This window comes from Austrofundulus limnaeus, unplaced genomic scaffold (assembly GCF_001266775.1).
Source record: "Austrofundulus limnaeus strain Quisiro unplaced genomic scaffold, Austrofundulus_limnaeus-1.0 Scaffold20, whole genome shotgun sequence".
Lineage (NCBI taxonomy): Eukaryota > Metazoa > Chordata > Actinopteri > Cyprinodontiformes > Rivulidae > Austrofundulus > Austrofundulus limnaeus.
The window spans coordinates 1838393-1850064 of record NW_013952422.1 but is presented as its reverse complement, the minus strand read 5'-3'; the positions used below and the strand labels follow the sequence as shown (position 1 = coordinate 1850064).

Sequence of the window (11672 nt, the reverse complement as noted above, 5' to 3'; positions counted from 1 at the left end):
TATATATACTGTATATATACCTTTAAAAAACTAGCTTTTATCGGTCTCTTAAGTATATAAATAGATCTGGCATTTTTAAGATCATCCTCCAGACCATTCCACAATCCTATACCCTGAATTAAAGTACATCTTTCTCTCAAGCAAGTACAAAAATATGCCTTCACAAACATTTCCATCCCCTTGAGATAATAACAACTGTCTCTCTTTCTGGTTCTATTGCACAGCCCTAAAGATGCATTGGATTCTCACCTCATGAATTTGTCTAAAACGCTCTCCACCCACATCTGCATTCGAAGAAAACTGAATCCATACCGCCAGAGCATACGAAAGAAGTTAACAATAAACCAGTCGCTCTCTTCAAACACGAGCTCCTTTCCGTCAAAAATGGCCATTTTAGAGGGGAGGTTTTTTCTTGAAGGAATACCTGACAAACAGGAAACAGAAGTTCAAGCTTTTAGCCCATTTTTAACTCCACAGCTCAGTAATGCATTGTGCGTACATTGTGTTGTCCACGTCGGTGTTGACGGTACCTAGTTTTTCAATGAAGTGCTTCATGTGGAGGTTCAGCGGATGGATCACCGAGCCTCCGGTCTCGTACTCGAACTCCCCGATCTTCACCGTTGCCAGTCGGCCTCCGACGGCGTCGGGTTCAAACACGTCGATCTTGACAGCAGGTCCGAACTCCTGCCTGAGGTAAAACGCTGCTGCTGTTCCACCGATTCCCGCTCCAACCACAGCTTTAAAGGAAGCAGGGACAAAACAACTGTAATAAATAAAAGTCAGTCAGGATGAATTTATCATGTCTGCTTGTATGAGACTTATAAAACAGAGGTTTGGATCAGTTTGCCTTCTTTTCTTACTTATGACTGAAATGAGAGGCGGAAAACTTTTATGGCAGAAAAAAAGCAGCTCTGAGATGAAAAATGAAGAAAGTAACACAATGTGTATTTTTGACACTTCTTTACTTACAGACAAAACAAAACTAGTAGTTTAAATTTGATCATATACTGTTCTATGCAAGATTTTAGCCAACCCCTATTTGTTTATATAAAATCTATTTTTCTTGTTAACTTTTAAAGTGGCCTTAATGAGAGTTAACAAATTTTGTTCCTATTTCTTAACCTCATAAATTCCTGACACATCCTTAATTTGTAGCAGGCAGTTTTTTAACGGGTCTTCTTTCAGTGTGCATATCACAGTGCATATCTTTTCAACACATCACAAGCTTTATGCTGCGTTCACACCGAACCCGATTTCAGCGTCAGGAGCCTCAGGTTTACATACAAAGTCTATGGTGGACGCGCTTCAAGCAACGTCGGGAAGTTCTGCGGTGCCTCAAGCGCGATTAGAGCAGCGCGATTTGAACGATCTGAGCGTTCGACGTGCTTGATGCTCAAATCGCTGAAGTTAGAAAATCTGAACTTTTGCAGCTCGACGCGCCACGTCAACCAATCAGAGAGACTCCACTGTGTGACGTAGYGACATATTTCCCGACGGGACAGTTTACTGAATGATGTCCACTAACCTGAAACAGATGGAGACGAGCTCTTTAGCTGAAATCGAGTGCCTGCAGTCGGTGTCCTGAAAGAGATATCCTTACCAATGCGTGGCAGCGACTCATCAGACTGGAAAAATAGTCCTGAAAGCGAGCTGTGAACCTCTACTCTGAATTATCTGGTGAATTAATTATGAATTAATTATCAGATGAACGTGACATGCTCTTGCTCTCTGTAAATAAAGCAAAGCCACTTCCTCGTCCGACATTAAACAGAGCCCGACAGAGGAGGGAGGGGCGGGGAGGCTGTCGCCGTGCAGCGCTTCAAGAGCTGTCCTGCGTCTGACCTCAAAGTGCACAAGCTTCAAACTTCTGCGTTGGCTGCGATTTTGAAGCTGAAATTGCGTTCGGTGTGAACGCAGCATTAGACTTCACATGATCACATTCAGATATCACACAGAGTGTGAAAATTTTATTGCAGACTTGTAAAACTGTGACATTTGGTAATCCCCCCCCCACTAATGCAACACATAAATCTGCAAACACATTAATTACAGTATACTGATGCTATGATTTCAATACCTTTTAAACCCTTGGATGTTTTACAGATCACGTTTAACATATTTGAAAGTTTGAAAAAAACGCAAAATTAAAATTATGTTAAATTTTCAGCAGTTTTCACAAGACCTGCCAGTTTTAAGTGAGCTTCAGACAGCAATCCAAGATATTTCCATGCAGCTTGAGAGCCCAGAGAGCAGACAGTAGATGAATATGTATTATTGTGACTTGCCTATACTCTTGGGTGGCTCGGTCAGGCCTGCAGCTGAGGTGAAGCTCCTCCTTCCGGTGTGCCAGACCCCCAGAAGGAGCAGTGTTCTCAGAGACAGAGCGCTGAAACTCATCATTCAGGGTTTCTACAGATTTACACTGTGAAGCATCTGCACAAGAGAAATAAACAGGAAACATATTATTAACTACTCTTATCAACACGGGTCAAAGTTTAACACAGGACTTGAAAAGAACAAAGAGAAACAGTCACGTAATTAGATAGCCTAAATAAATCAGCATAATGTTAGTTTAACTGCACATTTAATTAGTAATGAAGCGAGCGCACCTACTGTTTCAAAAGTCACAGGAACGAGAGTCTGTATTCATAAGCTGCTTTCACGACGCTACACTTAAAACTAACATTAAAGTTCACAGAAATTCCCCTAGAAGTATTGAAAACAGACATTAATAATCGACAAAAGCTGACTAAAAAGCAATAAGTTAAAAATCTAACTTAGGACTCCATTTATGTCGGATGAACCTCGCTAAACACACTTCCGGGTACGCTTATGTTTCAGCTTCACAATAAAAGCCCTCACGGATGTGTGCGAGACCATGGTGGTGCCAACAAACAAATACACTTCTAGCCAGAATTCACATTATTAAATCACATTTAATTCTAAAGTGAACATGTATTAAAACCACTATTTACCTAAATTTAAAAATGTGATTCATTCATGTCACGATATTGATCAACTTTCCTGTCTTGTAGCAGAATTGCTTGATATGCAAGTTTGTTTCTGTTTTTATGTACTTTGAGATTGTTGGTCTAAAAATACTGCTTTATTTTTTTTTTGTATTTGTATGTTTTACATTTTTGCCAGGTGCAAATGAAAAGGTGAATAAATTACATGTCTTTGTGGGGACCCCCCCCCCCCCACACACACACACACACACACACACAAATAAAATTATAAGTTTAAAAGTCAGTTTTCATTTACAGATCTGTTTTCTGGTTTGTTCAAGGATGTTACATAGAATTCTTATTCAAGTCAATGGGTTTGTTAATAATCTTTTATTTTGAAAGTGTCTTGTGCGGAAAACGGAAATGCTTCTGTCGAAGTAGCGGAAGACAAGCGGAAGTAACGCGATAATCTCTCATCTTGAAACATGCTTGAATGGAGGTGACCTTAGTTGCTAAATTGTAAAGAAACTTGCCGACAGATTCTCTGTGGACTTTATTGTCCCACCTTAATAGTCCGGTTCGGTTCGGTCTGACTTAGTTTACAAAGCGGTTTTAAGAGTTTGTGCTTTGTTTGGAGCATCCAAAGCGGGCGGAGATGGCAGAGGCACACCAGACACGCGTTTCTAATATGGTCGAAGAAATGGTCCAGAGTCTGGAGCGAGACCACATCCGGAAGATGCAGGTAGGTTTCATATATATATATATATTATAGTTTATTAGTTTATGCACTTTTGTAACATAAGCTTATGTCCAACCTCTGTGTGTGTGTGCGTGCGTGCGTGCGTGCGTGCGTGTGTGTTCCTGCTGCAGAGTCGCATGTTCAGGTGCAGTGCAGAATGCTGTGATCGACCCTCGGACTCCATAACTCAGGTGCATCAGTGTATCGACAAGTGTCACACTCCTATGGCCCAGGCTCAGGGACTGGTCACCTCAGAGCTGGAGAAGTTTCAGGTGAGACAGGTGACACCCTGATACCTGCACACCAACCAAGGGCAGATTCTGCAGAGGTGGTCTTCGTCGTTTTTGTTGTCAAAATCTGCAAATATAAGCAGCAAGTCATATTTTGGCTTTTTTCAGAATTAATGTAGTTGGTCATTAGGAAATAAAATTAAATCTTAAACTTATTGATGTTTAGGATCAAGTTTCAGGACTGTGTTCTTGGCGAGCATCTTTTTGCTTCGAGCTGTTTCTGATGTCGTGGAAAAGAACTTGAGCATGTAAATTTGGGAGCAAGAGTCAAATCCTTATGACCGGTCCTGAGACTTCTCTCCTCCTTGTCCTCATCAGGATCGTCTGACGAGATGCACGATGCACTGCAACGATAAGGCCAAGGATCTGTTCGACTCGGGCGCGAAGGAGCCAGCTGTTCGCTCGCTCATGGACCGCTGTGTGGGCAGTTGTGTGGACGACCACGTTAACCTGATCCCCAGCATGACCCGAAGGCTCAAGGACAATTTGGAATCTATTATGCAGTGAGGAGCCGTTTGGACGACTGAAGCCAGTCCTCGAGACGGCTTGGACTCAGATGGACAAGCCGCGATGAGGGCGGGGGGGTGTTCGTGACCCGAGGAACTCAGAGCTGGAATCAAGTTCAGAGACTTCAGCAGTTAGTTGTAACAGAATTTAATGTTTTAATCTAATTTATCTGCATAAAGAGGGAAAACGTTCAGCAATGTTCTTCATGCCTTATGTGTGACCGAGATGCAACAAATGAGTCATCGTGTATAAAGTACATTTTAAAATTAATGTACTTTAACTGCAGGATTTTATATTCAGATTCTCCTGCTCCTCGTCCTGTCCTGTTTCCATTTCTCAACGAGCTCTCCCGTGTTTCTTCTGTGATAGTCGCTCAGGGTCAAATTTGTTTCTTTATATGTATTAAAACACTGAAAACTGGGCTTTTGTTCAATTACTCCTCTCTGCATGCAAACAGAAGTTTTGTTAAGCAATTTTTTTTTTATATTCTCTGTATATAATGATATAAGAAACAAAACACTGTGGGATGATATCCTGAGGACCAGACTGTGATTAAAACAGTGACCAAAGGATTTTTATTTTAGGAAAGAAAGAGAATAAATATGATTTGTTTAAACAAAACATACATACTTAATCAAACTCTGTAATAAATATAATTTAAGGCTTGATGACGAAATTAAATACATTTCTGGGGGCTTTCTCTGTTAACACTCAAAAGTTTTGGGGTTATTCAGTAATGTCCTTATTTTTTTATTTTAAAAAAGCACAATTTTCTTCAATTAAAATAACAATCAGGAATGCAGTCTAGACATTAATGTAGTAAATTACTGCTATAGCTGTAAATGGGAGTTTTTAATGTTTGTACTGGTTACAGGAGCAATCATATTTGTCTTTAGGTAGTTGGATATTGGGAAAAATTAGCATTTGTATGCTTGAGTATCGTCTCAAAAAGACCAGAAAAAACAGAACTTTCTCCTAGAACCCAGTCTGTTCTTGTTCAGAACTCATCTGTCAAGCATGGTGGAGGAAACGTGATGGTCTGGGGATGTTTTTGGTGCTGTTTCAGTGGGAGATTTGACAGATTTGTCATGCTATACCCTGAGGACAGCATTTAACTGGATCCAATTTTGTCCAACAAGTCGAAGACTCAAAGAATCGCTCCAAACTATCCAAGAACTATTCAGGAACAAAGTAGTCAGCTGGTATTCTGTCTATAATGTTTTGCAAGTCAGTTTTCATACAAATCTACCTTCATACTCCTGAGCTGTAAAGGGAGCAGCTTGACCGCATGGTGCGTAAGAAATGCATCAAGCCAATCCAACTTGTGGGAGGTGCTTCAGGAAACAAGTGGAGGATTCTTTGATGAAAGCAAGAATAAATAAAAAATGTATTTTGCTTTCCACTTTTCATGCCAGAGTTTTACACCAAGATCATCTTATGAGACATGATAGAGCTGAGACCGCTTTGGTCAAACCAAAAAATAACTAATGCTCTGTCAGTAAATATGATCTGAATATGTGTTGTGAATTACTCGGCTACTACCACATCAAATTTCAGCACACTTGGTGAAACTGACAGTTATAAACAATAAGGTTGACTATCTGTGGTGACCATCGACTCCAATAGTTAGATATAAACAAACATCCAGATATTAATTTCTGCTAATTTTATTAGAATCTATCCAGTGGTTTAAATGATATTCTGGTAACAGACGGGCAAAAGAAAATTGTCCAACTTCACCTTTTGGCAGCGAATGTTTTTTTTCTTCTAAATTTAAAAAGAAGTAAACGATTTAAAGTTAACATTGAGCTTCAGACTTTTGTTGAAAGTGACTGGAGCGAAGGTTGTGATTATTTAAACCAGTTCAAACATGGGCAAAACGTTTTCAAACTTGAAATAAGTAGTAATGTCTACATATTTATCAAATATCTTAAAAAGAGAGCATAAATACACAACTGTAATAAAAACCTTCATGTGATAGCACCCCAGCCCGTGTGGAAGGGCGGTTTTATTAGCTGTACAGAATAACATATTTATTTTGCAAAGAAATCAGATCCATAAAATACAGTAAATGTAACAAAAAATAGAAATAAAATAAATAACAGCTAAATAAAAACAAGTTAAACTGAACTGTTGCAGCTGTACAGATAATACTGAGATCACCAAGAGTTGCGAATGAGGATCCCCCGCTTTCCAAAACAAGGTTTAAAAAAAAATAAAAAACAAAAGAAGCCAAACAAATCTTGAACAAATAATTACAATAAAAGTAAACAAAGATAACTGTGAAGCTACTTTATGTTTAGGTGAATTAAGATGTAAGATTTTGCTCCTGTGAGGGAACAATACGTTCAACTCAGCTGCAAAACAACAAAACAAGAATCAGGGTTTGAACACCGGCGACAGTGAGGAAAAACTGAGGAAATCTGAAGAGTTTCAGCATCTTTGACTTGGAACAAAACTGCAGAACATCACAAAGTTCAAACAGACGTAAAGAGCAGAATGTCCTGCAGCCTCGTGTCACAAGAAAAATGAGTCCTGAGACATTCGGACTTCCTGATGCTGGTGTCATTTTCATCACATTGTTTTTTTTTAAACAAGTCTGTAAATATACAGTATGTACAAGGTGAAGGAGAGGAAATCCTGCCAGATACTGTTTTGTTGTAGAACTAGAAATATGACCTGTGACGTGATAAAACACAAACTACTGCGTCTGTCACTCTTTGTCCCACTTTGGTTTTACTCAACTGTTTTTGTCAGTGACAGGTTAATGACACATGGCTTATTTTCTACAATGACAAACCACAATTGATGCTGGTAAAACATGAAATCTTCAAACTGAAATTTGACGATGCTATGGTGCCAAAACTGTACATATTTAAAAAAAATCCCATCCAGAGTTGTTTTGTGACCTTAAAGAAAAACAGATGTCTAAATAAGACTTTGACTCACCGGACCTTCATATCAAGTAGCTCCAAAGTTTCAACCTGCAGAAGACCTGGAGGGTTTTTATCACAAAGCGAGGTCCAGCAGCTCCATGCAGACAGAAAAAAAAACGAGTACGAGTTGGTCTGATCCTTCCTGAACACGGTTTTGTGTCTGTTTTAGATAAACCAGGTATATAAAAAGCAAACTCAGAACGAGCTACAACTGATGTAAAAAAAAAAAAAGACATTTCCCTGATCATCTCACAAAATAGTGTGCAGGTGACGTGTCCGAAGTGAAGCTGAACACGGGATGGGACTGTAAATTTAAGCGGACATCAGTTAATGGTTCGTGGAGAGGACATCAGGACACGACGCGAGCCGTGCTGTCCTGTTCAGAGGAGTCTGGACGGTGGTCTGAGGGAGGCGACGTGTACAGGAAGTTACAGCACACGTAAAGCGGGAATGATAACAAGCGGCTGTCCAGGTTCATCACTACGTACTCCTGAGAGACAGAGAGGGGGAATAATGAACACAAAGAAGGTTTACAGACCAAAACAACGGTGGGAGTGGGTCACTCACCTGGTCCTTCTCCAAGGTGAGCAGCTGGTAACCTGTGGAGCGACTGCAGACCAGCTTCCCTCGACTATCAAAGGAGGCCAGACGTAACCTTTACAAAACAAATCATCACAGTTAATGATTTAAACGCCACTCATCAGATCGTCCTCTGTTGCTCGTTAGGAACATTGGGCCTCATACAAGAACTGTTTGAATAGATTTGTTCTTAAATTGTGCGTACGAGTGATTTAAGATAATTTGTGGCATTCACCAATTTTTTCGTATTCTAAGATTTTTTTCAGATTCGAACAAAATTCACGAGTGGTCCAGACCTGTCGTATATTTTACCAGCAGTCAGTCTGCTGTTATCAGATGGATTTTTCTCATTAATAACTTTATATTTCATTAGTTTGACGATATTTTGAGTTGAAAATAAATCACACTCCATAATTATGATGACAATAGGTTGTTCTGTTTGAACTGGAATTAGATTTTAAATGTAATAATGTAGACTAACGACATAAATTGGTTAAATTAAATTAAATTGACTTTTAATGCTGTTGTATAGCGGTGTGCCACTTTTCTTCTTCTGAATAAATGAAAACTATTTAGCACAGTTGTTTACACTTCAATTAAAAATATTTGACCAAAGGTAAATCAGAGCAGGACTAGAGAGAGAGAGATAAATATGATTTAGATTTTTATTTCTGTGTCTGTATACAGCCTACAGGAGACACGACATTAACAGCACATTTCATTCCTTGGCTCCTTTAATTCCACAGCTGACCTGCTAAAAATGACAGATTTTCTTTCCTGGATCTCTGACAGCAGGACTCCAATCTCCGAACTCATAAAGTTGTTCTTTTTTACTTTGCGATGTCATTTATGAATGGACACTTCCTGGTATGTGGGGCAGGAAACATAGCCTTATATGGTGTTTTTGGGGTGGTAATTGTGCTAATCTCCTCTCCTCGTGTACGAGCACCTGATAAGCATTCATCAGTTGACGCTGCTCATTTACACACTTTTCCTGAAGATAGAAGAGTTTGTTGAATCTGACGTGACATGTTCGTATGAATGAACCCTTCATAAGAACAAAAGTAAGAGAAATTTAGGAGAAGAATACAAACATGTTCTTGCATGAGGGCCAATGTTTGATTTAAAACATGTGATTTCTGCTTCCTCTGTGTGGCACGACTGTCTGCGTGATGAGAACACATGAAACATTACATCCATTATTATTCAGAGAGGAAATATAAAACCTGAGGACTACTTCCTTTATACACTTCATTCTTAGCCTCCATGTCTTGCGTTAACTGTGGTTGTGACTTGTGGCGCAGATCGGGACTAGCAGTACAAGCTAACAGTTCCTTCTAGCGTTTTTGGGTCTAAAAATGTGACGAATTTCAACTGAAATGTGTCGACTTTTAAAACACATGAACCTTTTTTTAAAATGACACTAAGTGTGAGTTTTCAATTCACTTTAGTGAATGCTACATGTGTAAATATTTTCCTGTTCATAGATAAGTGTTTTAGACAATTCTGTTCGTTTTCTCGATGAAAGCTTCTAACCTGTATGCAAGATGTCTCCGAGGTTGCAGACTCACGGCGCCCCCACAGGGCTGACTGAGAGTGTTCCTTTTAAAGACTATGAAGCGGTTTGTGTAAGTCACCAGCAGGTCAAACCCAAAGTTGAAGCCCGTCCACCGCCAGCAGTACTGACACCAAGGAAACAGCACTGTTAGTTATTGTGAAGGAAAAAAAAATGTTTTTAATAAAGGTGAAGATTTAAAGGTCAAACTCACGTCTCCGTCTTTACTCAGTTTCCTGCCACATCTCATGCTGTTCAACTCAAACTCCTCTTTGTTGGGTTCCTGAGGACTAAAAAAGCAAAAAACATATAAAATCTATGTCTATAAGCTCCTTACAGAAGTTAATCTTCTGACTCTCACCCGTTATCATTGTCAAATTCTGTGCGCAGCATGGCAAACCACTGGTTCTTGTAGATGGTTGTCAGCCAGTCTAAAACACAAAGCATGACCACTGATATTAATTCACAAGCAGGTGTATTTTAAATTAAAAATACATATAACAATAAGCTATAAACAGAAGGGTTCATTTGAAATGCAAACACGAACCAGGAGGTAAAATATTGTCTCTCTCCAGGATGCGCGCAGACGCCAGATCGTTGATGATATACTGAAGACGCACAAGCTTGAACACAGAGTGAAACGGTGCTCCCTCCTCTGTGTTTAAGAACGGCTCCTTCTCACACAGATCTGCAAACAAAAGTTTAAATTAAAAAAAATGCTTCACTACTCACAGCAAACACAATATAAATCCAAACTTTAAGCAGATGGCATTACCCGCCCTGCGCTTGCAAAGCCAGGCGTCAGCGTCGGCCAGGAGCTGCTTAATCGGGCCGTCCCACAACGGGTTGAGCTGCAGGAACATCCACTGCAGAAAAAAAAAAAACATGGACGACGTATGAAACTGACGGGCTAGAACTGGACCGCGCCGACAAGTGTGACATGAAGGGACTCGGCCTTCTACCTTCTTCAGTGCGGTGTAAACGTCCATCTCCACCTGCATGACGAACAGGTCTGAGGACTGGACGAGCTGCTGCATCACGTCAGCCCTGCAGACACACAGCAGAAACTCAGTGACCATGACTGACCTCTGTAAAGGAATGAATACACTTAGAACATAAAGTAAAGAAATTTGTGTTTGGTAGATTATGTCTTTGTTGTAACAATGCTTCTTGGTAATAAATCTTATATTGTTGAAAAAAACTATTTCCCTTTTGAACGGTGCCACATTTGTAAGGATCATGCATTTGTGGGATGAGCTGTAGTGTCAAATTCTCTCAGTTTATTCTGTCAATGACTTGTTTGGTGGACGGGATGATTGAATTTTGAAGAATACCGGGAAAAAAACAAACAAAAAAAACAGGCACATGATTGGCAGCACCAGGGTATGAGAAGTTCAAAACAAGAGTCACCAGATTATATTGCAGAGAACATAATCCCATCGTCTATGTCTTTTTAATGTTTAAGTTTTAAAATAATCCGAGTCTTACGGTTGTATCCACATGTTGGTTAATTTTATATGGTATTTGTGCCAATAAAGTTTATTTCCTCCTCTGCATGTTTATAAAGATGAGATCATGGGACTCGGGGGGAAAAAAAAAAACACAGAAAGTTTAAATCCGGTGTTTTGATTTAAGAATCCCGCAGCTCATGGTTGTGTCTCTAGTTGCTGGATAATTTTAGCCGGTCTTTGTTCCATTAAAGTTTGTTTATTTCCTCCTCTACACGTATAGATAGTGGAACTCGCAGGGCTTGAAAAACAAAAACATTAAAAAAAACCACTGCAATCTGATGTTTGATTTAAAAAAACAGCAGCTAATTGGTTCCTGCTGTACCGTGTCTGTCACTGCCTCACATACTCAGCTCTACTGCTCATCCCACAAATGCATGATCCTTACAAATGTGGCAATATTTAAAAGGCAAATGATCAGGCTTTCCAACAATATACGATTTATATCCACGAAGCATTTGTTGCAGCTTGAAGACATCAGTCGACGAATGGAGTAGTTTTTATCCAAACATTTATTTTCTTTTAACTCCACACAGAATATAAACTGGCTCCACACACTCACGGTGCTTCTGCTGCGGTCCGAGTCCGGGTGTAAAGTAACGTTCAAGAG

At 39.7% G+C, this 11672-nt stretch overlaps 3 protein-coding genes across 3 annotated transcripts in view; 1 reads left to right on the top strand and 2 right to left on the bottom strand.

Moving 5' to 3' along the window:
* The window catches only part of pcyox1 (prenylcysteine oxidase 1), a gene marked incomplete in the record, with an annotated part of 5548 nt that extends 2709 nt beyond the window's left edge, over positions 1–2839 (bottom strand). Inside the window, 4 exon segments of the mRNA XM_014003816.1 lie at positions 250–424; positions 531–737; positions 2286–2433; positions 2610–2839. Of these exon segments, the coding sequence (XP_013859270.1) occupies positions 250–424; positions 531–737; positions 2286–2400 (497 nt within the window).
* A 554-nt stretch (positions 2840–3393) lies between these two features.
* Positions 3394–4905, top strand: fam136a (family with sequence similarity 136 member A). Its single transcript, XM_014003815.1, has 3 exons — positions 3394–3690; positions 3819–3959; positions 4296–4905. The coding sequence occupies exons 1-3, from the start codon at positions 3604–3606 to the stop codon at positions 4482–4484; spliced, it is 417 nt and encodes a 138-aa protein (XP_013859269.1). The 5' UTR covers positions 3394–3603; the 3' UTR covers positions 4485–4905.
* A 1230-nt stretch (positions 4906–6135) lies between these two features.
* Positions 6136–11672, bottom strand: part of gmcl1 (germ cell-less, spermatogenesis associated) — a gene marked incomplete in the record, with an annotated part of 9016 nt that continues 3479 nt past the window's right edge. The window contains 8 exon segments of the mRNA XM_014003813.1: positions 6136–7910; positions 7988–8075; positions 9536–9681; positions 9769–9844; positions 9916–9985; positions 10102–10242; positions 10330–10420; positions 10517–10601. Coding sequence (XP_013859267.1) covers positions 7770–7910; positions 7988–8075; positions 9536–9681; positions 9769–9844; positions 9916–9985; positions 10102–10242; positions 10330–10420; positions 10517–10601 — 838 coding nt within the window.

Excerpts from the sequence above, each read along its gene's own strand:
- fam136a (XM_014003815.1), top strand. The coding sequence starts at position 3,604 with ATGGCAGAGGCACACCAGACACGCGTTTCTAATATGGTCGAAGAAATG. Across the intron at positions 3,691-3,818 it reads ACCACATCCGGAAGATGCAG|AGTCGCATGTTCAGGTGCAG; the intron begins GTAGGTTTCATA and ends TTCCTGCTGCAG. Across the intron at positions 3,960-4,295 it reads CAGAGCTGGAGAAGTTTCAG|GATCGTCTGACGAGATGCAC; the intron begins GTGAGACAGGTG and ends TGTCCTCATCAG.